Source organism: Charadrius vociferus, unplaced genomic scaffold, assembly GCF_000708025.1.
Source record: "Charadrius vociferus isolate BGI_N301 unplaced genomic scaffold, ASM70802v2 scaffold78, whole genome shotgun sequence".
Taxonomy (NCBI): Eukaryota; Metazoa; Chordata; class Aves; order Charadriiformes; family Charadriidae; genus Charadrius; species Charadrius vociferus.
Window position 1 is genome coordinate 1,096,525 of NW_009649927.1, and position 21,719 is coordinate 1,118,243.

The 21,719-nt window shown below is 38.3% G+C and overlaps 1 protein-coding gene across 1 annotated transcript; it reads left to right on the plus strand.

Annotated features, from left to right (window-relative positions):
* Positions 1–283: 283 nt before the first annotated feature.
* On the plus strand, positions 284–21,468 carry TSNAX (translin-associated factor X). The gene is made up of 5 exons (XM_009891144.1): positions 284–386; positions 3,309–3,423; positions 5,079–5,209; positions 19,269–19,396; positions 21,059–21,468. Exons 1-5 carry the CDS (start codon positions 371–373, stop codon positions 21,431–21,433), a joined length of 765 nt encoding a protein of 254 aa, XP_009889446.1. The 5' UTR covers positions 284–370; the 3' UTR covers positions 21,434–21,468.
* The last annotated feature ends 251 nt before the right edge of the window (positions 21,469–21,719 follow it).

The window sequence follows — 21,719 nt, forward strand, 5'->3', positions numbered from 1 at the left end:
AACCAAACAAACAAAAAAAGACTTAGGATCCTGCCACACTCATCCATTGAAATTGGTAAGATTTTTTTTCTAATTTTCACTGGGAATGTGGAGGAAGAAGTAGCATGCTAACATGAAGATGACATCAGTTGGTAATAAGGTTCATTCAGTTACCTCTATACTGTAAAATATGGCTACAGTCAGGAATGCTCTGAAGACAGCATTCTGATGCTGCTTGTGCTCTGGCAAAACTACTTTATTTTTAAATATATTTTTGTGTGTGTATCTTCTATTAATAGGATCGGGTGGGTTCAGAAAACGAAAGCATGACAATTTTCCACATGGTCAAAGAAGAGAGGAAAAAGAGAATGTTAATCCGTCTTCAGCTCTGATGACATCTTTTAAATGTAAGTAAGCACTTGGAAAGCCAGATTATGAAAGTATGGTATAGAAATTGCTAGGAAATTACTCGTATTTAGTGATGGAATAAACCGGCTTTCTCTGAGGGAGAAACTAGAAACTAGTTGGACTCCATGCTGCATATGTTTAGAGCTTGGTGTTTCGCTTTTTGTGCAATAAAGTCTCAAGAATGGGATTTCACATAGCTCAACCTCACTCATGACTTGCTCCCTTTTTCATCCTACCTGCTGTTCCCCCTCCGCACCCTGCCTGTGCCGAACCTGATGCCAAGCAAACTGCGTAAGTGTTCAGCCAGACAAAAGGTGACTGGACCCTTTGGTGGCAGAAAACTGTAAGATCTGCAGAGGTGTAATGCAAAATGAACTTTCTCATTAGACAAGTCCTAACAAGGCAAAGTTGAGTTTCAAAAATGAGAATCCTTGACAGAAGGAAGGAGATGTGGTACAGGGAACAGATTAATTCTTGGTGTAAAATTTTCCCCATGCGCCCTATTTTTTATGAAGCTAAGGAGGATTAAGAAGTAAGAGCTGGATGGCTGTTGTAGGTGGTCACTTCAATATCGTATAATTTCCTTGCTTTCTTTAACAGATATTTCTTTTTTTCTCCTGTGTAAATCAGCTTGGCAGATAATTAAATTTGACCTCTGAACTTCTATATTGAATAACATACATATACTTGCACTTGAATTGAGTAGTGTAACTGTACTTTCAACTTTAATTTTTCACCCTCAAGCATATCATAAGGTTGCCATTAATTCAAATTCAAACCAACACTTGTTTTCCTCCTTTCCCATGAGGTCCAGTCAGCAGCATTTGGTTAATTTCAGAAAGGGTGTAAGTGACACGGTTTATTATGCTTTTTCAAGATCCACTCTTTGTATTGCACTACTGCTTATAAGCTCCACGTGAAGACATTGGTGGTCTTTGTCTCCATGTCAGGCACAAGTGTTAAGAAAAGGTGTGCTCCAGATGACTTACGACTGAGCAAACCATGTAAGGTGAACCGTAGTGGCACATTATTTCTGTGTATGTTGCCTGAATCTAAACAACTTAATGTGTAAAATTAAATGGGTATACACATTTTGTCTTTTTCATCTCTTTGGAAAAATGTTGTACTTGAATTGACATAGTTGTCTGATGGCACCAAAAATTTCTAAAAAATTAATGTGTTCTATGATGGTAATCAAAATCAAACAGTATTCAATTACATCTTTTTTTGCTTAATACATTTTAAATATAACAGCTCAGTGATACAGAAAGTGGATAGTATCTTGGTTTGTGAGGTTAAGATTGATTGTGTCATTTTTAATGGTCTGATTCTGCACCACCAAAATCAATAGAGTGTGAGTCTGCTTTCAGTGATAGATTAGATGGTAAAGTGAAATATGTGGAGGAAAGGGCTGTGTGGTCTCGATGTGTTAGCCTGGAGAATCCCTCAAGTAGTAATCCTTAGCAATTGTAGACAACAATACAGTAGGTTTTCTTACATCCTTTTAGGCTGAAGATGACTGTATTCGGCTGTGTTTTACTTCAGGTGACAACACTTCCTAGTAGTCTCTAACAGGTTTAAAATCTAACATAGAAGTCTAAAAGCCACAACTATCCAGAAGAGATCAGGGGCATTGCTAGTATTGTAGATCTTCAGAATAGTGAATTTCCTGGTAGATTGGTAAATGGTCATTGGAAATGTCATATATGGCATCGTATGAAGAAAAGTACCAGTCACCCCCCTCAAGCTCCTGTCACTATGATCTGAGGGAAAATTTCTTCTTGATGATAATTCAGTGGTGGACTTGACTCTCAGAATTTGGAAGAGACACACCAGTCAGACATGTGAAGGACTTAAAAGATCAGTAGGAACATTTGGGACCTATCGTAGGGTTTCAGAAGAGGATTGAGGAGAACAGAATAAAATTAGAGGAACCAAGTTTTTATCAAGATGATGAGAAATACAGTTACTTTTGTAGCTTCATCTAAACTTTGCTTGCCATCAAACTGCTATGCTTTTCTAAAGGATATTCGCTTGTCAGACCATTTAAAAATGTGACCTCTGCTCGTTTTCACCTGCTTTTCACACAGACATTTTAACACCTCAGACAGTTATGCAGGAAATGTGTTAGATGTTTTCTAAGTATTTATTAATTGTTTATTTAGCGGAATAATGGTCTATAAAATGATAATGGTATCTGTGACACATTCATGTTTGACTGTGATAACCAGATACACATCCTCTCCTCTGTGTTCATTGTAGTTAGAATTTACATCAGTATGTCAGAAATCTTATTTTAAGTAATTGACCTCACTTTGCTTTGGTACTTCTAGTTCTTAGGGGTGTTAAAATACTTGACTTTCAGGCAGGTCTAGTTGGGATGTGAAACGCAGCCTTTCTTTTTACTAATTGGTGCATTTTTAACAGTGTATGTGCTTTAGTCAGGTCACTTTATTTTTGTTTGTTTGTTTCATTTTAGAGACCGTTGAATCTTATTTACTAATGATTGTAGGGTTTTATTTTTTAATTTATCTTGCTGAATTTGGGTGAAATTTTAACTCAGTTTCCTGAAGAGCAGTGTTGCAGAATAGATTTTACTAGTTAAAACAAGTATTTTACCTTTAAAGTGTTTGAGCTGCCTTAAATCAGGGTCGATGTATATTTAAATCTGATTTATTAAATAAAAAAAAAGTATTAATGATGAATTTTGCAGCTCTGGCAGGTGGCAGGCAGTGGTGGCCTCTGCAGCCGTTCCCCACGCAGGAGCAGTTGCGCTGCCCATCTTGGGAAAAGGCGCTCTGGGGAAAAGGCTGGTGGGGCTGGGGCCCACAGGCAGTTTCTGTAGCACAGGCTCTCTGCTCTTCCCCTGTGCTGTATACATGTGATAACCATGCTTGTTACTGTCATGATTGACTCTGCAGCATTTCAGCTGGAGCTTGACACCAGGCATGATAAATATGAACGGCTTGTGAAGCTCAGTCGTGATATAACTATCGAAAGCAAAAGAACGATTTTTCTGCTCCACAGGTTTACCAGGTGAGTTACATTGAGCATGAAAGTGTTCACAGAAACATAGAAGCTTCCTTGCAGTGTACGCTGTATTTGAGATTAATAGCTGCAATGTTCTGTTGAGAGGAATTTAATTAACTTCCCATAAACATCCTTTAGGATGGATGTGCGCTAATGAATGCAGGCTCCAGTTAGAGAATTGAAAGGTGCTGGTTCAGCTTTCTCCGTTGATTTTATTGGCATACTAAAAAGGATCAGAGTAGCAGAGTATAACAGCGTATGAGAGCTTTCTAGCTTCCAGCAAGCTGGGAGAAGAGCGTGCACCCTTCCTGCAGGTTAGTTGCCTCTGCAGTTACTTCCCCATTTTGTTTTTTGCAGCTCCACCCTAGATCATCAATGCAAAGAGGAGGTGACTTGGGTTCTATTTACTTCAATACATGTTGCAATCTAAGAGGCTTTTGTGTGAAGTTTTCAGCTTCTACATGTTTTGCATTCTCATGGGCCTTCAAGCAGTCTTTGGAAGCCACAGACAAACTAGAATAATAACAGGAAAATTTGAAGCTTTGCGTAGCCTGTTGTATAAAATATTTACTGTATGTGTCAAACATTGGTCTTTTATGTTACAGTTATGACAGCTCTCCCTGTTCCTTTTCCCAGATTTATTTTTTGTTACCTATCAATGCATTTCTGCTGTAGTAGTAACTATTTATAGTTACTGTAGTAGTAACAGTTATAAATAGGGATAATGAAGTTGCCCTCTTTTTAACTTGGTTGTCTTCTGTGAAGAGGCATTGTGGTAATTCTAGTAAGTGCTACAGCCTTGACTGTAAATAGCTACTCCCACTGCAGGGGCTAGAAATGCTGGGAACTGGTAGGGGAAAGAACAACAACAAAAGAACTCCTCTTTACTCCAAATTTTAGATTCCTGTTTTGTAAGATATTCCTGGTTTTGTGAGAGTGGAAGCTTTCCATGCTGTATTTTTATTTCCTTCTCCTTTGCTTTTCACTATTATTGTGGCTTTACTTTCAGAAATCTGTTGTTTTTTTTTTTTAAATGTTTTCTCAAGACCAGTCTATCAGTACTTCCTTAAATAGACTATAAACTAATATACCATATAGATTATTTGTGAATGGGGGAGGGGGAAGTTTAAAGGACATTAGATAAACTAAACTTTAAATGCCGAGCATATATTGTGGTTGTGAATGAGATATTTCAGCTGTTCCCGAATAGCACAGTCTATAATTACTTCCTAAAAAAAAAAAAAAATCACATGTAGAAGTAAATCAGGTATTGTATTATGCAATACTGTAATGTATTGCAAAATGTTGATTTTTTTTTTTTTTAAGAGGTTGAAGGACTTCTGCAAATACTTTTTTGAAGCCTTTGCAGGTGTTTCTCATTGTTCTTACTTAAGCGATAATTTCAAATCTGCTCTGGAATAAATATCATGCTACCAGAACTGTGTTTGGCTGGTTGATTATTTGTGGCAAGAATCTTCAGAATTTCAGAATCTGCAGAAGGTATCAATGAAAGTCAAACTGTTTCTCATTCCGCTATTGGTTTTGTCTTTTCCTGAAGCAGTTGAAAATGTATTGATTAGTAAAAGGAAATGTGTAATATTTTGTAACTCTTTGCTTATATTCTGAGAGCTGCTTTTTCAGTTTGTGTTTTATAATTGCAGTGCTCCCAATGGGGAAGAAATACTAAATGAATCTGAAATCAAGCTAGATGCTGTCCGACGGAAGATTAAGCAGGTTGCACAAGAACTGATCGGAGAAGACATGTATCAGTTCCACAGAGCTATATCTCCAGGTAAATTATTTTAAATAAAGAAAGTATAATATTTTGCACTAAGCTTGGTTTCTTTTTATATAGCAGTGGTTCCTCTTTATGCTGCAGGTCTGAATTGGTCACGCTTCTATGATTATAAATCAGGACTCAGATTAATCTTTGTTGTTAGCAAAGTTAGCTCTGGTATTAGAGAGGCTATTGCCCTACAGTTGTCTTATCATTGCAGTTAAATGAAGACTTAAATGGGAGACTACAACTGGAAAAATTTGGACCTTGACCTAAGTTGGGATTGGTTCTAATGAATGTACTAGCTGGTCCTGTCTGGCTGAGAGGAGTATATGCAACACAGTCGTTTACCCCACCTGAAGGGTTATAATTTCTGAGAGGAGAGTGGGAGTGACTATCTTGTGAAATGGTCCTGTTTTGAGTAGATGAAGTTCATGAATTAAAATGCTTAGATTAGCATTTTCTTTCTTGTAAAGACTCAGAATATACTTCTGCCTCTGTGTTACAAGCATTAAATCACTTTATGTCAGTCACATCTTTTTCTGCTCCTCTTTGTAAATAGCAGTCTTTTATAACATCCTTGAGATACGAAATCCCAGTGCTTTCATGACTCTTGCTGTCAAATCATATTTCTTTGCTGAATCTTTGCTGGCAATCTGAATCTTACCTAAATTGTTACGCCTCATTTGTGGCAACAGATGAGTAAAATATATAACTGCTTCTTTGACATCTTGCTCATGGTAGAAAAGTGTCTTGTGTTTATCAATCTTGTTTTAAATATATTTGAATCCTCTGTATCTTTCCTTGTTCAGGCAAGACTTCTTCAGCTGAGGAGAGCTGAAGATTTGCCCTGAATGATTTAATTGTTTAAAAATGTCCACAGGATTGATTTGATAAACTAGCTGCAAATACATCTATGTAATTCACAAGACAAACAGTGCACAGGTTAACTTGTACTTACGTCTCGCACAAACTTAAGTTGGTTAAGAGTGAGACAGCTTTTAAGTGAAAGCTTAGTTTGGCAATTCTGAACCAGAAGCAGCTTGCCATGCTAGTCTTCAGTGGCTCTACTTCAATTCCACAGTCCTCTTACCTGTGGTACATTGGGTTGTTTAAATATAAGTAGTTATTCTTAGAAGGGCCACGTACAAGCTGTGTGTGTCTTGTTGCTATTTATAGCTTAGTACTGTAATGAGGCAATGAAAAGAAAGAGGTAATTCAAAACTCCAACACTACAGATGACCTCGAACTGCTAACAATACTACTCCAAATGTATTATGAGTGTCTTGACATGCTGAAAATGTGTTTGGATTGTCATTTGATGTACTGCTTATAAATTTTTGAAAGCTTCATGGAAACTTGTAAACCTTGTTTGAATAACCCATGAAGTTTCTAGTCCCGTGTGACTCGTGTAACGCTATCTGTAGAACAAGAGCATTTGAGGTCTTCTACCTCATGAATCTTCGTGAGAACTCAGGATACAAGCTGTCAGCCTTGCCTTTGAGCAAAATTGTTACAGGGTAACCAGTTACCCTGAATCAGCTGCTACACATGAGTTGTCTTTATTTTCTTAGTATGTGGCTTTGTGTGGGTAAATTCAAACAGGCATACCTACCTCTTCTTGCTGAGGGGCAGCTTGCCTGAAATTAGCCTGCATTCATCTCAGGTGTAATAGGGTACGCCTACATAGCAGACATATGGAAACTTAACATGTGGTAACTTCTGTATGTACCCGTGCCTTATAAAGCAAGTGAGCAAACCTGACACTACATTTCTACTTCCATATTCTCTCCTCTGAGTGAAAAGAAAATAGTAGTTTTGGTTTTTAAAAAATACATCTTTTTCAACCTGAAAAGTTAAGATATTTATGTGAAAGATATATGAACTTAAGGTGGCCATAGCAACCTGAAAGTAAAGAAATTAATGAAAAAAAATTTGTTCAGGTTTGCTTTGTGTATTTGGCAAATACTCATACGCAGTCGGCTACACTGATTCTCCTGCATAATCAATTTCTGACTTGCATAAAGATGCCTATTAATATCAAAATGGACTGGAATAAACTCTTTAGAAAACAACTGAAAATATGCTATCAGAAACAATTCAGCATTTCTAAAACATTTTCTCAGTGTTTTTAATCTCAGCCTCTTAAAATGACTAAGGTGTATTTGTCCATTGTGGAGCGGGCCAAATTACTGTAGACCTCTCATAGAGGAAGTTATAGGCCTGCTGCATGCGTATGATGACTCAGTGCCTTCACAGCTGCAAAGCTTTTATATGTACAACAGCACATCCCTAACACTTGCACGGCACTTCTAGTGGAGTGACATTGTCATAGAATTAAAGAATTTTCTTACTACAGACTTAAGACAACTGAAGAGAATGAATCTTACTGACCTCTCTAGGTAAAAAGAAAGGAAGGCGAAGAGGTATTAGTATGCTAAATAATAAGGAGGAGAAACAGACTCTGCTGTCCATCTTTCTAGTAATCAGGTGTGAAGTTTCTCGAACAAATGGCTGAACTTTGCAGTTTGGGACAGAACTAAAGGATAGAAATATGCAGGCCTCCCCATTGCATTTCTGGAACCCTCGTTTGTTGCTCTGGATTGGAGTGGGATTGTTTGGAGTTAGAACTGGGAACAGCTGTACTTTTACCTTTTCCTCTCATCAGGTGACATGAGCCAGTGGCAAGGCTGTGGAATCTCCTCAGTTGTGAAATACTGCCTGGCCCTGAGATCTCCCCATTGTTTCTGTAATTAAGTAGTTCTTGCCTCATTAAGAAGACCGTTCATAAAATCCAACTGAAATAAGTTGCCTTCATTCCATTTCTGTAGGACATCCCCAGTGTCTACTTAAATTCTGGCTCTTCTACATGGTGCTCCTCTGTGAGGAGAGTTTGTTCCAGCCGGTGTCCATCAGGCATGCTTTATAAGGGCGCATGTTAGAATATATGTGTGTGTCACTGAGAAGACACGGAATGTTTTTGGGCATATGACGAGTATGAAATGCAAACTGTAACTCTGAGCTTTACTCTTACCTTGTTCATTAAATCTTCTGCTCTTCAGTTAGTCGTTGGGATGGCAAAAAAGGAATATGCAGGCTTAAAGACTTGTAGATCTTGATTGTGTTGAATGTAGGATCGAGGAGGTGATGGAGATGTGAAGACGCCTGTCAACTGGGCTATGAAGCTGAGATAGAAAACCTAGAGATATGAAGAATAAGGGGACAGTTAGATAAAGAGCAACCGTGAGAGCAAATACTTTATCCTCCCTGCCCCCCACTGTTTATGAAGAACTGTAACTGGGAGGGAAAACCAGTGATAAGTTTTAAGAATGTTGCTTTTGGTTTTGTTTTTAAGTTTAGTGTTCTTTAATTGTGCTTTGCTTTTTTCATACTGGAAAAAACGTGCATGCCTTTTGGAAAATAAATGTAGCTAGGAAAAGTGCTAGATCTTTTGTCTTTTATGTATTTCCTAGAGCTGTAAGTCTTGACCTTCCTTTCACCTAGTTTTCACTTCTGATTTTGTATTTTAAAGAAATTCTGGAGAACTAGTTAAAAAGCTTTTTATGAACAAAACCATTGCCATTAAACTGCTTTTTTTTTTCTTCAAAAAAGAATAAAGAAACGCCTGTGTCCCATATCTCAAAAGCAGCATGTCCAATTAACCTCAAACTTCCTAAAAATATTCTCCTTTGTCTTGAAACCAAACATGAAACATCCTCCTGTTCCCCACCCTACCTCTCTCAGAAGGAGTAAAAGGGAACTGGTCTTATACTGGAAACCATCATAGCAGCCATAACTGGGCAATCATAACTGTCTGCATAATAAAGCTGCCTAATACATATTTTATTCAGTATAATAACTGTTAGCCTATAAATAGCACAGTGCTATGAGTATAATGCTTGGGAATATTGTTTGCCACTTGTAATTGTTAAATGCTTTTTTTGGGGTTACTCCAAGCAGTTGTTCTTTTGACTTGAAGATAAAACAATTCTGGCAGAGCACTAAAGGAGTTTCATGCTTTCCCTCATTAAGAATAGTGCTAATGGCACGCAGGACGTTTCCCCAAAGGACACTTGCATGAGCTCAAACACTGAGTATAGCACTAATTGAACAACAACAAAAACTGATGACTGTTTTCTACACATTTCTTAACAGTACAGATTGTCCCAGGGGATGATTAAACAAGCAAACAAAGAGATACTGAAATAATGAAGTCTTTTTTTAATGTAGAGCTCTCCATTTGTTGTTTTAGAATGTTCTGCTTTGTTGATATTTTTAAAGCTTTACTATTTGTAATATAGAATTCCTGCTCCTTTGCCCCACTTTGCAATGTATACCTTATATATCCTGTGAGGAAACGTGTACTGTTTCTTTAAAATTGTGAGACACTGTGCAAGAAAAGGGCTGAAAAAGATTGTATGGATTTATGAAGGGGAGGAAGAAATATTTGGGGATTTTATATATATATATGTGTGTGTGTGTGTGTTTGGGTATTTTATATATATATAAAAAAACCTTTAAAATACTAAGGAAAATATCAATAGTATACAGGAAAGACCTGTATGAGCCTTGAAGATATGAAAAAGGGTGCTTGGCAACCAATGTTAGGATTTATGCAATTATTCTAAGCATGTTCTAAATCTACTCTGCATAAATGTAAAATATGTGTAATGCAGAGGGAGACTAAAAGTTGTGTGATATGTTGGCATTGTGCGGGATTGAATGGAGTACCTTTTTAACATGATTTTATTAAATGAAATCTCTAGCTATTTGAAGACTTACTAATTTTTTTTTTCCTTAACAATAAGGGCGTGTGAGAGAACTGTAAGGCTTTTGAGGTGTTAAATTATTTTCTATAGGGCAGCTGACTGCAAAACCTCTTGGAGTGATGGTTTTAACTACGTGCTGATATTTTTACAATGAGGTCATGAGATTCTGCTGGGAGCAAATATAGGTGTGGTATTATCTGCACAGCTGATAGCTGTACATAAGACAAAATATGGAATGAGGAACCCATAATTCTTCTGGGGCTTCTTCAGTAGGGTAGTGTAGAGTGATGATAGTAGATGCAAGCAGAGCGTTGTTGGCTGACCTTTCTGTTTGCTGTATGCCTGTGCTAGCAGCAGTGGCGAGTGCCGTGGTGTGCGCAGAGGAGCTTGTTAGCTCTTTATCATGTCTGCACTTGCTCTCAATAGGATTAGATGACGAGGCTGTAAAGTGTCAGCACCTTGTCAAAACTGTTGCTCTGTGACTGCTTCTGCTGATGATGATGCGGGAAATTCTGTGTAAAAGTTCAGCATTGACGCAGTCTAACACATAATTTGTCTTGTGCAGGCATTATTTGTGTTCTGAGAGAATGATATAATGGAGCTTATTTCTGTCTCCTGCCTTACGCCATTTAGAGTCCCTTTAGGTGTGCAATCATACTGCAACAAACTGCATTGCTGGATTGGACAAAGTCAGTTTCTGCGTGCATGAGAAGGAAATACTTTAATTGTGCTAGAACACTGTTTTTTAACTGCGGTGTGTAGGAGCGCCGGACATGATGCTGTAAGAAATGCTGTGGAGATGAGTGAGGTGCATCCAAGCAGGCCAGATTTAGATTACTGATTATTTAAGTCATATTGTTTCTTTTGGCATTGTATGAAGGATTCACGTTAGAACACAAACTAAAGGAACTATGCAGGTAATGATTTCTGTTTTACCTGTTTTTTTGTTCTTAACTTTTTCATAATACGGAAAGAACATCTCATACTCAAGCTGTGCTAGCTACCTTTGTATTTGTAAACACCTATGTATTTCTGAAATAATACCAAGGAAAAGAACTATTCTGCACGTCAGGAACAGTAGAAGTAGGACACTTTTTTCTTCTTAAGAAAGTTTAAAAACTGTAATAAAAATAGGTGGCATATTTAATCGTAGGTTGGCGATACAAAGGAAAAGCTTTTTACTGCATGAGGAAGGTGTCATGAATTGTAAACGTCTCACCCAGGAAAGAACTTCAATACACCTAAAGCTTGAAAGGAAAGCTATCCGTGAAGGAAGCAATCAGGTTTCTGCAAGATGGTGGGAAAACAAAATAACACAGGAACAGGATGTAACTGAAGAATTAAAGTTCATCTCTTTGCCATTGTGGGTGAGAGGTAAAATGCCAGAAATGGAAACAAAGTTTCCTGATTATACTGGAAAATTAATGTGATTTGCAGTGAATAAGCTAATATTTATCAGACCTGATTTTGTTAATTTCTTTGTTTCTCTGTTTTGTTAATTTCTCTCTTTCTCTGATGTTCTCACATCACCAAGTGTGCTGACAAACTTTGTGAAACTGATTTTTTCTCACCTTGCAAGTTGCTTATTTGAAAATTGATACCTTCAGCTTGTTCCATTTTACTACCTTTTGGTTATTTCTGGTTCATGCCTTTTTTCTGGGTTCTTATAGGGAAAATGAAAAATCAGAAACTGCAAAGCCTTTCACTTTTTACTTTGTGCTTCAGGGTTTGTATATCCATACGCAAAAACTTAAAACAAACCTGGGAAAATGAACGTGACCAGTTCAGATGACCAAACAGGGCACGCGCTATGTGAGCATTGGTTATCAGCTGATCCCTGAGTAAGCCATTGAGTTTAGCATAAGCCATAAATTCAGTAGGAGGCAGTGAGGGCAGCATAAGTCCATAAGAGAAGCTATATACAGTCTTGTAAAGATGCTTGCTGTGGATCGGGCCAAACAAAGATTGTCCTTTCCTAGTTCTAACTCAAGACCTAACTGTCCTAAAGTCCTGCAGTACTATTGTGGCAAATACTGCAGTTATTTACGTGACAATATGAAACTAGTGACATTATTTGTCTTTTAATTCAGTTTCACAGCTAGCAAATGGGGGAGACCTTGTGCTCTGGCTCAGGAATTTTTTTCAACCCTGCAGCTGTTAACATCAGTCATTCACAGACCAGAGCTCTCCAAGCCCTTACAGGAACCGAGTGCAGGTGGAACATTAGAAAAGACCAAGAAAAAGCTATGAACCTTTTTTGTTTGTTTGCTTAAAATCACAAAGGAGAGCGTGTCAGAGAGGAACACCGTTCCAGGAAACAACTGTGTAGCACATGGTGATTAGGTTTTTGTTTTGCAGCCACGTGGTGAGAAATAGGCGTTGGTGAGTGCTGATGTACCTTTTTTACCATCTCACCAGATCTGTATTTATGAGGATAAATGGCCACCACTAGTACTTCTGATATGCTAGTGAGTTGGGGCTGTTGCATGGAAACAACATCATCTTTAGGAGAGCTTTCACTGGGGTTTGAACTGAAGAAGCTATGTTGTGTTAGGTGCTCTTCCGTCTTTGATCTTTGAACATCCTGGCTTGAGTCAGAGCTTCCTTTCTTTGGTATCTTGAACACTTGCCCTCAAGGCTGTTAGCAGTGTGAAATTCGCCATCTAACTGAATGACTCTTAAAATTCTTTATCAATTATTAAGGCAATTAGAGGTAGTCAAAGAGATCAGGAATACTGCTTGGCACAGGAATAGTTTGGGGGTTTTGTTTGTTCTTTAAGAACTCATGTAGAACATTGGCTGCTACAAAAACCACCACCCTTCAGAACAAAAAACTTGGTTACAAAAGTAACCATGGTACATCCCTCAGGTCAAGTAGGAGCGAAATGAAAGCCTGTGAATTTCTCATCCACAATGAGTCATCTGCAAAAAAACTAGCGTTTGTCATATGTACATGTGTTTCTAATAGCAATAAAAAAAGGCTCGATTAAACGGTTCTCTGCATTGAGAAATTAAAATGTTCTTTGCAGTTCTTTGCAGGGGTTTGTGCCTGTTTAGGGAAATAATTTAACTCTCACAGGCACCTGTGCCTATTAAATAGGGAACCTATATTTGTTTCTGTAGTTATTGTGACAACAGACTAATCTTAGACCTTTTCCCTAAAGTTGGTGTGTATTCAACTTTAAACAAAGTGCAAAAAATATTAATACTTCAGTATCCAAAATACATCACTTCAACACATGCAGCTAGAAGGGAACCGAACGTCTTGGTGATCATAGATGTGTCAAGTAGCAATTGACTAAACAATACAGCGTTCAGTGCTTAATATGAGAGATTTGCATCAATTTAATTATTGCTATAATAGTAAACCAGTAGATGTAATATACATTCTTTATTTATATTCTGTTTGTAATCAGTTCAAGGTTACTTAAGTTTTTCTGATACATCTGGGTTTGTACTGATTACTAAAGTAATTAAAAACTGGATTGATAAAATGTAGCAGTTTGTTTATGTGGATGCGGACTTGTGTTTTTTCTCTCACCAGTTCCCTTAGAAATTCAAAGACTACTTGTAGCCCTACCTGCCATACTCAGCTTTTGAAGTATTACTGAGTGAATAGAACGAGATTATTTTTTTTTCTTTCCCAAAGCTTTTTTGGACATTTGTTCTAGTGCTTTTATTTGTATTTGTTAGTTAGTCCCATTTTATAAAATCCATCCTTAAGTGGAATTATTCTTTTAAGCCATTTTCACAACAGGATGTCCAGAGCATGCCTGTCTCTGAGGATAGCTGGCTTTATGCTCTTTTGGTGTACTGTTATGAAATTAACCTTTGACTTCATGCGCACGATCAACAAAGCTGTTGGGTTGTTTCACAGCCTCAGTTTTAGTTTAATTACTAAAGTTTTATTACTTGTGTGTGGAAAGAGACCAGTGAGTCTAAGGAATCATTGCAAAGTCTGCAGAGAACTCAAATGGGTAAGACATCTTAATAGGACACAAAATGATTTAATTTGTGTGTTAATACTTTTAAATGTATTGCTTGTACTTGTTTCAGCTGATGTACCTTGTTAATTATTTGCTTATTTCACAATTTCCTCTCCCCTTCATTGATCAATATACTTGTAGAAGTGGGTTTTTTAAGTCTACCATCCCCCCCATGTTCTGCAGAGCTCAGTAATAAGGACTCTCCAGTTTAACTTTGGTTTTTCTCTGTTTGGGATTTCCGTAAGAATATCACTCATTTTTTTTTTTCCTGGGTTATGTGGTTTTTTTGGGGGGGTTGTTTTTTAAAAAAAAAGAGTGTAACTTGCCAGCCTAAATATGCTAATAAGATAGAGCTGTGGCTGTGCTGTTTTGATTTTGTAAGGCATTTGCGAGTGGATAGTTTCACATGACTCGCCCTGTAAATAATGTGCCCCACCCTTCGTATAGTGATCCTGGAAGAAACTTGCTGTCTGTATTTTCCTACCATCTTACTAGTGGCCAGTTGCACAGTTTAGGGAGGGAGCTGCGTGAGAGAACATAGGCTGTCATCTGCTTGTGTCCTAACCATCGGCACAGGCTGCTCTGTGCACAAAAACATACAGAGAAAGAGGGAAGAAGGAGGATGAAGGGATAGAAGGAAAATGAGTTTGAGAAGAGATAGGGAGAGAAGCAGCTTATTCGGGAAGATGGCAGGTAGCATTGGCATTGCTAACCTTAAGAACTGAGAGGCATGAAATCCATTTTAACCCATTTTTTTAACTGTTGAACAGGTATTTAAAGCAGGAAATGAAGTAAACAAAATCTTAGGAGGATACTTTCACCTCTTGTTCTATTTGTCGTTTTGGGTTAAAACTTCCATGCATGTATGTCTTGGGTGGAATTAGATTTTGTTTACCCGAACCTGACTTCTGCAATTAAGAAACTTCTGTCCTTTACTTGTTTTTGAAGGAGAACTATCTTTTCCTATCCCTTACGCATTCATTTGATGCTTGGATTGAGTGTTAGACGGACTTGTGTTTTTGAAGAAACCTGATTTCTTGCTAGGTTTCTTAAAGACACTGCTTAACAGTTTTTTCTCAGAGTTTGCCTGCGTAGATAAGGATAGATGTCTTGAATATCAGCTGATACTGCTGTCAAAAAATGAACAAACTTTCAGGCACAAAATCTCCTTTATTGGTAGTATATGCTCAGAAAATACTCGGCGTAACTTTCTAGTTCTTATGTAGAAATAAATTTTCAAAATATAGAGGGAAGCTGTTATACTGTGTCATTGTAACTCGTTACTAGTAGAAGCTATTTATATAGAGTAAATGTAATAAAATATCAGAATACTGAAGCGTTTTTTTACCTTACATCTGTAATTTTAAGAAGTGCTAGTAGAAATAATACAGTGCTTTTCATTGGCATTTTCAGTCTGTGTACTAGAAAAAAAATTACATAAAAGGCAGTCTTACAAACTATTCCATTACTGGCAGCTTAATCCGTAAATAAGCCAATTTTGGAATAAATCCAAAACAAGAGCATAAGGGGAAAGGTATTGTTGGATGGTTTAGTGAAATGGGATGGGGTTTTTCACCTTGGGGATTATTTGCTGAAAATAGCGGATGTCCTACCATTAAGCTAAAACATAACATGTTTAAACATCCTTCTACCTGCACATGGAAGCACCTTATTTCAAGGTCTTGGGTCATTGAAGTGTCACATTGTAGCTGCTTCTGGAAGAAGGACTTTTTTTAAAAAAAAAAAAAAGTCCAACATGAATTTTTTTTTTTTTGCAAAGTACTTGTAACCAGGATTTGTTACTCGTCTATTTGTAATGGTAACAACTTTAAATGAGGTTTTGTAAAGCTTACTTGTAAGTAGGGGGCGATACGTTCCCTAATTGTGAAAAGGTGACAGTAAATGACAAACTAGACTATGTGTGCAGCATTCACATGGTTAAACAGAAGGAGCGAGAAGAAGAGTGGAACCATGGCATAAGTATGCCTGTATAAAGAAAATACATAACAATAGATGAACGGAGGAGCCAAACACTTATCCTGGAAAAGGACAAAGCATGTGTGGAGGAGTAAAGTGGAGTGAGCTGAAACTGGAAGTTATGATAGACTGAGAAAACGGTTTATGAAAAAGTTTGCAAGCTGATTTGATCTCCCTGTGAGCTTGAGAAAATGCCAAATTGATTCTTCATATGTGATAGTCTTCTCCGCAGATAGCAGAGAGAACTTCTCACAGATGTTGTCATACTGAGTGCTGCTGTATCTGGTATCTTACGGCTTATCCACAGAAAAGCCAAAATTTCATAATGAATTACTGGCCATGTTACATCAGAGGGTAAGTCAGGAAAAGAGTGGGTGATGAAATCTACTTCTCTGCAACTTCTGAAGTTATTCATCTTAGAAGATCCTGAGTAGCTTTTATCTAGTATTGTTCTGTTTCTTGTGCCCAGAACGCTTTACCTGAATTCAGTTGATTAAATTATTGTATTTAATTGGCCTTGTAGCTCCCTGCGTGCATTCTGGTGTGTGAACAACAGTGCCAAGTGTGACTTCGGTTGCTGGATGTTTATTCTGCGTTTTCCACTGCTGCTGTAGAGAAGCATAAAGGGTGCAGGCTGAATCGCCTTTCTGAATTGCCTCCACTCACCTTGCAAGTACATATTTAAAAGGAAGAAATGCAGGTCCCTTATCATGCTTTTATGATTGTAATGTGGAAGGCCTTCTACAATTGAATTTTCTGTTGAGGTTACCTCTAGATTTTCAGGAGTATTTCCACTCTCATCTGTTATTCACATCTATGTTCTCTTCTTTTTGATAGAGACTTTTTCTTTGATCCAGATGAAGTTTAAATTTTCTGCTTCCTGCATATCTCCAGTAGGCTGAGATTCTGGCCCTGTAGAGGTCAGTTGAGGATTTAAAGGTGATTCTAATGAAACCAGGATTCTACTTCTGGTACCCTTGGTTAACTCCACATTTTCTGACTTTAGTCACTGTCAAAACTATTGTCTAATCTTGGCCCTCTTGCAGCGTGATATGGCAGTGTCACCTCTTCGCTTCTCTTGAAGTGAAAACAGCTCTTTAAAATGGCTCAGAATGGTTCTGCTGGAACCATCTCTGTCATGTTAGTCTGTTCCTTTGACATCCTCCTTTGGTGCTTTCTCCATCCTTAGGTTGGATATACACGTGCATTGATTTTTGTCTTCAAGACTTTTTTTAGCTTAGTCCTACCATAGGTGTTTGTACCAGGTTTGTTTCTGCTTTTTTTCTACCAACACTGCCAACTTCAGCTTTTTGCTTATGAACTTTTCCCGCATCCTTTCCCCAAACCTGCTCTCTGCACATAAGGAAAAACTGACAGAACCTGTGAAATCGCTGTCTGAACATTCAAGCTTTTTTTTACATCTCACCTTTGCTGTAATGCATACAGAAAATCACCATCTGCTAAGTAGGTAGCGAGAGGCAATTGTGGCAGGTGGCTGCAGATGGCATACAAATCTGGTAGAAGCTACGTTGCTTATCCCATCTTTTATTTCCTTGCCAGCACACCAACTCCTTTTGTCCCCCTGCATGCCTTGTTTTTAGCATATAAATTCTTTTGGACAGAGCTGTTGTTCAGTATATTCTTCTTGTTGGACATCACAGCCCTGTCTGCTTGATTTTTTTTTTTTTTTTTTTTTATTTTTTTTTTTTTTTTTTTTTTTTGTCTGGAGTGATTTGTAACAACAGATGCTTTGTCCTGAACATGAATTTCATCTAACCTGCATGTTTTAAGGAGCTGTTCACCAATTCCCACAAAATAGAGAACTGGGAAATTCAGTTTTAAACGAGTATCTACTGTTGCTAATAAGATGAAATAAAGGAAACTTCATTTTATTTACATATTTTTGTTTTTCATAGGTCAGCTGCCTTCTTTGCTTTTGTTTTATCTGCAGTCTTTTTCTCTGCATTGTGTCCTGTGTCTTTGTGAACTCGTGAAATAGTAATCTGCACTCTTCATAATACAAATGCCATATTTTAGAAGTTACATTATCATAGAATCATGGAATGGTTTGGGTTGGAAGGGACCTTTAAAGGTCATCTAGTCCAACCCCCTGCAATGAGCAGTGACATCTTCAACGAGGTCAGGTTACTCAGAGCCCCGTCCAACCTGACCTTGAATGTTTCCAGGGATGGGGCATCTACCATTTCTCTGGGCAACCTGTTCCGGCGTTTCACCACCCACATTATTAAAAATTTCTTCCTTATATCTAGTATGAATCTTCCCTCTTTTAATTTAAAGCTATTACCCCTTGTCCTATCACTACAGGCCCTGCTAAAATGTTTGTCCCCATCTTTCTTATATGCACTCTTTAAGTACTGAAAGGCCGCAATAAGGTCTCCCCAGAGCCTTCTCTTCTCCAGGCTGAACAACCCCAACTCTCTCAGCCTCTCCTCATAGGAGAGGTGCTCCAGCCCTCTGATCATTTTTGTGGCCCTCCTCTGGACTCGCTCCAGAGGTCCATGTCTTTCCTGTGCTGAGGGCTCCAGAGCTGCACACAGTACTCCAGGTGGGGTCTCACCAGCACAGAGTAGAGGGGCAGAATCACCTCTGTTGAGGTGCTGGCCATGCTTCTTTTGATGTAGCCCAGGATATGGTTGGCTTTCTGGGCTGCGAGCCCACATTCCCGGCTCATGTCCAGCTTTTCATACATCAAGTCCTTCTCCTCAGGGCTGCTCTCAGTCCTTTCATCCCCCAGCCCGTATTGATACTGGGGATTGCCCTGACCCAGGTGCAGGCCCTTGCACTTGGCCTTGTTGAACCTCATGAGGTTCACACAGGCCCACCTCTCGAGCCTGTCCAAGTCCCTTTGGACAGCATCCCGTCCCTCAGGTGTGTCAACCGCACCACTCAGCTTGGTGTTGTCTGCAAACTTGCTGAGGGTGCGCTCCATCCCACTGTCTGTGTCATTGATGAAGGTATTAAACAGTGCTGGTCCCAGCACAGAACCCTGAGGGATATTGTGGAGAGCTGCTGTTCAATATGTTTCTGACAGTAATGTGATGCTTTATATTGATATTACAGAAGGTTCCGAGTGAAAAATGCAGTTGGAGTAAAAACTTGAAAATGTTTGTCTGCTGTGTTCTTGGTCTGGTTTAAGTACTTCAGAAGCGTTATGTTAAATTATGTTTCAATGCTATTTCTAGATTGTCTTAGTTTTCATTTTTTTCTACTTACCTGAAAATAGTCTCACTTAAAAGATTTTTAAAAATATAAATAACTATGAGTGTGGATCATCGCTGGAAAGTTTGAATCATTAGCTTAATTCTTCTGCTATTTTTGCAGGACTTCAAGAATATGTTGAGGCAGTCTCATTTCAGTATTTTATCAAAACACGATCTTTGATTAGCGTTGAAGAGATCAACAAACAACTAATATTTACAGCGGAAGACAGAGAAGAAACAACAAACATGGTAAAAGTTTTTCTTTTCTCATGTGACAAACATCTTTCTGGGATGGAAATGCAATGAGTAGGCTTAGTCACATTTTTGGCATCTGATTAAATAAGGCCAGTTAGTGGAATGGTATTAGACATGTGTGCTTTGACTCGCTGGTTCAAAACATGCTTTTTAGTCTGACAAGTAGTAAACTAAATCTGTGGGATACTAGTTTATGAATTTCACATCCTTTTTATTCAGAGCAAACTGATTTCCTTCTGGCAGGGGGAAAGATCCAGGATAGAGAAATACTAGCAAACAAATGTAGAGGGGGATTTTTAGAGGCTGGGTCAGCCTGTAAGTCCTGGTGTATAGTGATGTAGCAAAAGTTGGGGGAGACAAATGAATCCAAGGCAGGATGGACGTCATGAACGAAATCTTACTGAACTAGCCACAGGAGGCACTGTATTCAGCTTCTGTTAAAATGCACCACATATGTTAGCTTGGTCGTTTGTTACTTTCTTGGAGTTGATCTTAATGCCTCCTCTCAGAGGACAAGCTTGTGTCCCATCATCCCTTAGCCCTAATACTGTACCTACTGTTTCTTGACTTGCCCGTGCTCCTACCCTGCCCTAAATAGAACTTTTTGCATAGGGACAAACTACTGCCACTGACCACAGTAAACTGGTTACAGTTTGATTGTTTACAGGGGACAAAAGGCAATTGTGTAGTGAGGTACAGAAATGTACACGTAGCGCACATGCAGTGTACAGTAATGCACAGCACTGCTGCTTTAGATGAATTCCTGAGTCTGTCTCTGTTGAAAAGATTCTACTGTAAAGCACTTTCTATTCTTTCTTCATTCTCTTGGTAAGATATTTGTGAAGAAGCCAAGTTTTTAGCTTAATTTCATTTGTTCTTACTGGAGGCAGACCCATTGTGGCACACTTGTTTTAACAGGTTGTGAAGTTGTTAACCCCTGCGTACATGCCTATGACCAGATTTGCTAATTTGGGTGGATAGCATGTTAAGGGAACAGAAAGAAACCTGAATTGCCTCCCAAGTTACCAATATTTTGGCAATAAGAAGTATTGGAAACTAGGATATAGGAGCAAACTTGTAACTTTGTGATGAGTTTTCTTTATGAAGCATTTTTTTGCAATTTTAATGAGTTCAGTTGCTATAAAATGGATCTGAGAACTATACCTATCAGCTTCTTGTAGAAAATATGTTTTGAAATACAAGATACTATTACAAAATGATATAATTTGTTTTCATAATGCAGACTCTTTTTGATGCTTGATTGCTTTGGTAGCTTTGGACTGACCATTTAGGGAAAATTTAAATCTATTAGGTTGAGATCTGTCAGCCAAAAAAAAAAAAGAAGCTGCAAATAAATGTTGGTACAAAGAAGTGATAATTATGTTTGCAAATAGAGATGGTAGAAGCAGGCTATGTTTATCGTGCTTGCTAGAGTGGAAGTCACATCTCAAGTGGAAACGATGCTTTCATACCTTCTGGTATGCTGGAAGGAGATTAGTACTTCTGAAATCAGGCTGTGTGGAAGTGCCATGCAATTTAATTTTCCGGAATGTTTTTTATTACCAGTTATGTTAGATAAGTTAGTGTGTATTTGAACCATTATAGATTGCTTTTTCATAGTTCTCTGTACTGGACTTGGTTCTGTTCTGTCCTCAGACCTCCGATTCCCATGATAAACAACCACACACTTGGAGCCTGAAGGTAACACCTGTAGATTACCTGCTGGGAGTGGCTGATCTAACTGGAGAGCTGATGCGGCTGTGCATCAGCAGTGTTGGAAATGGGGACATAGACACGCCTTTTGAACTGAGCCAGTTCTTACGTCAGATTTATGATGGTTTTACTTTCATTGGCAACACTGGACCTTATGAAGTATCTAAGAAGCTGTATACCTTGAAACAGAGTCTGGCAAAAGTAGAGAATGCCTGCTACACATTAAAAGTACGGGGATCTGAAATCCCAAAGCACATGCTGGCTGATGTGTTCTCCACCAAAACAGAATTGATTGACCAAGAGGAGGGTCTTTCTTAAAATAAGGAGACTGTCACAAGTCAGACGGGAAGAGGTTTGTGGGGTTTTGACCCTTCTCAAAGCTTTTTAGGTAGAGACGTTTTTAGTTTTATCTATGAGAAGATTGTTTGCAGTGGTAATTTGTAACCAAAAATACTTTTTATGATGTGCAAGAGAACAAATGTTTGACTTTGTCCTTTCAGTATGGAATTTCCTGTATTGCTCCATTGTACCTTCTTTCAGAATGACCAAAATTTCCATTGCTCTTTACACCAGTGACTGTCAGTTGTGTGAGTCACCTCAAACT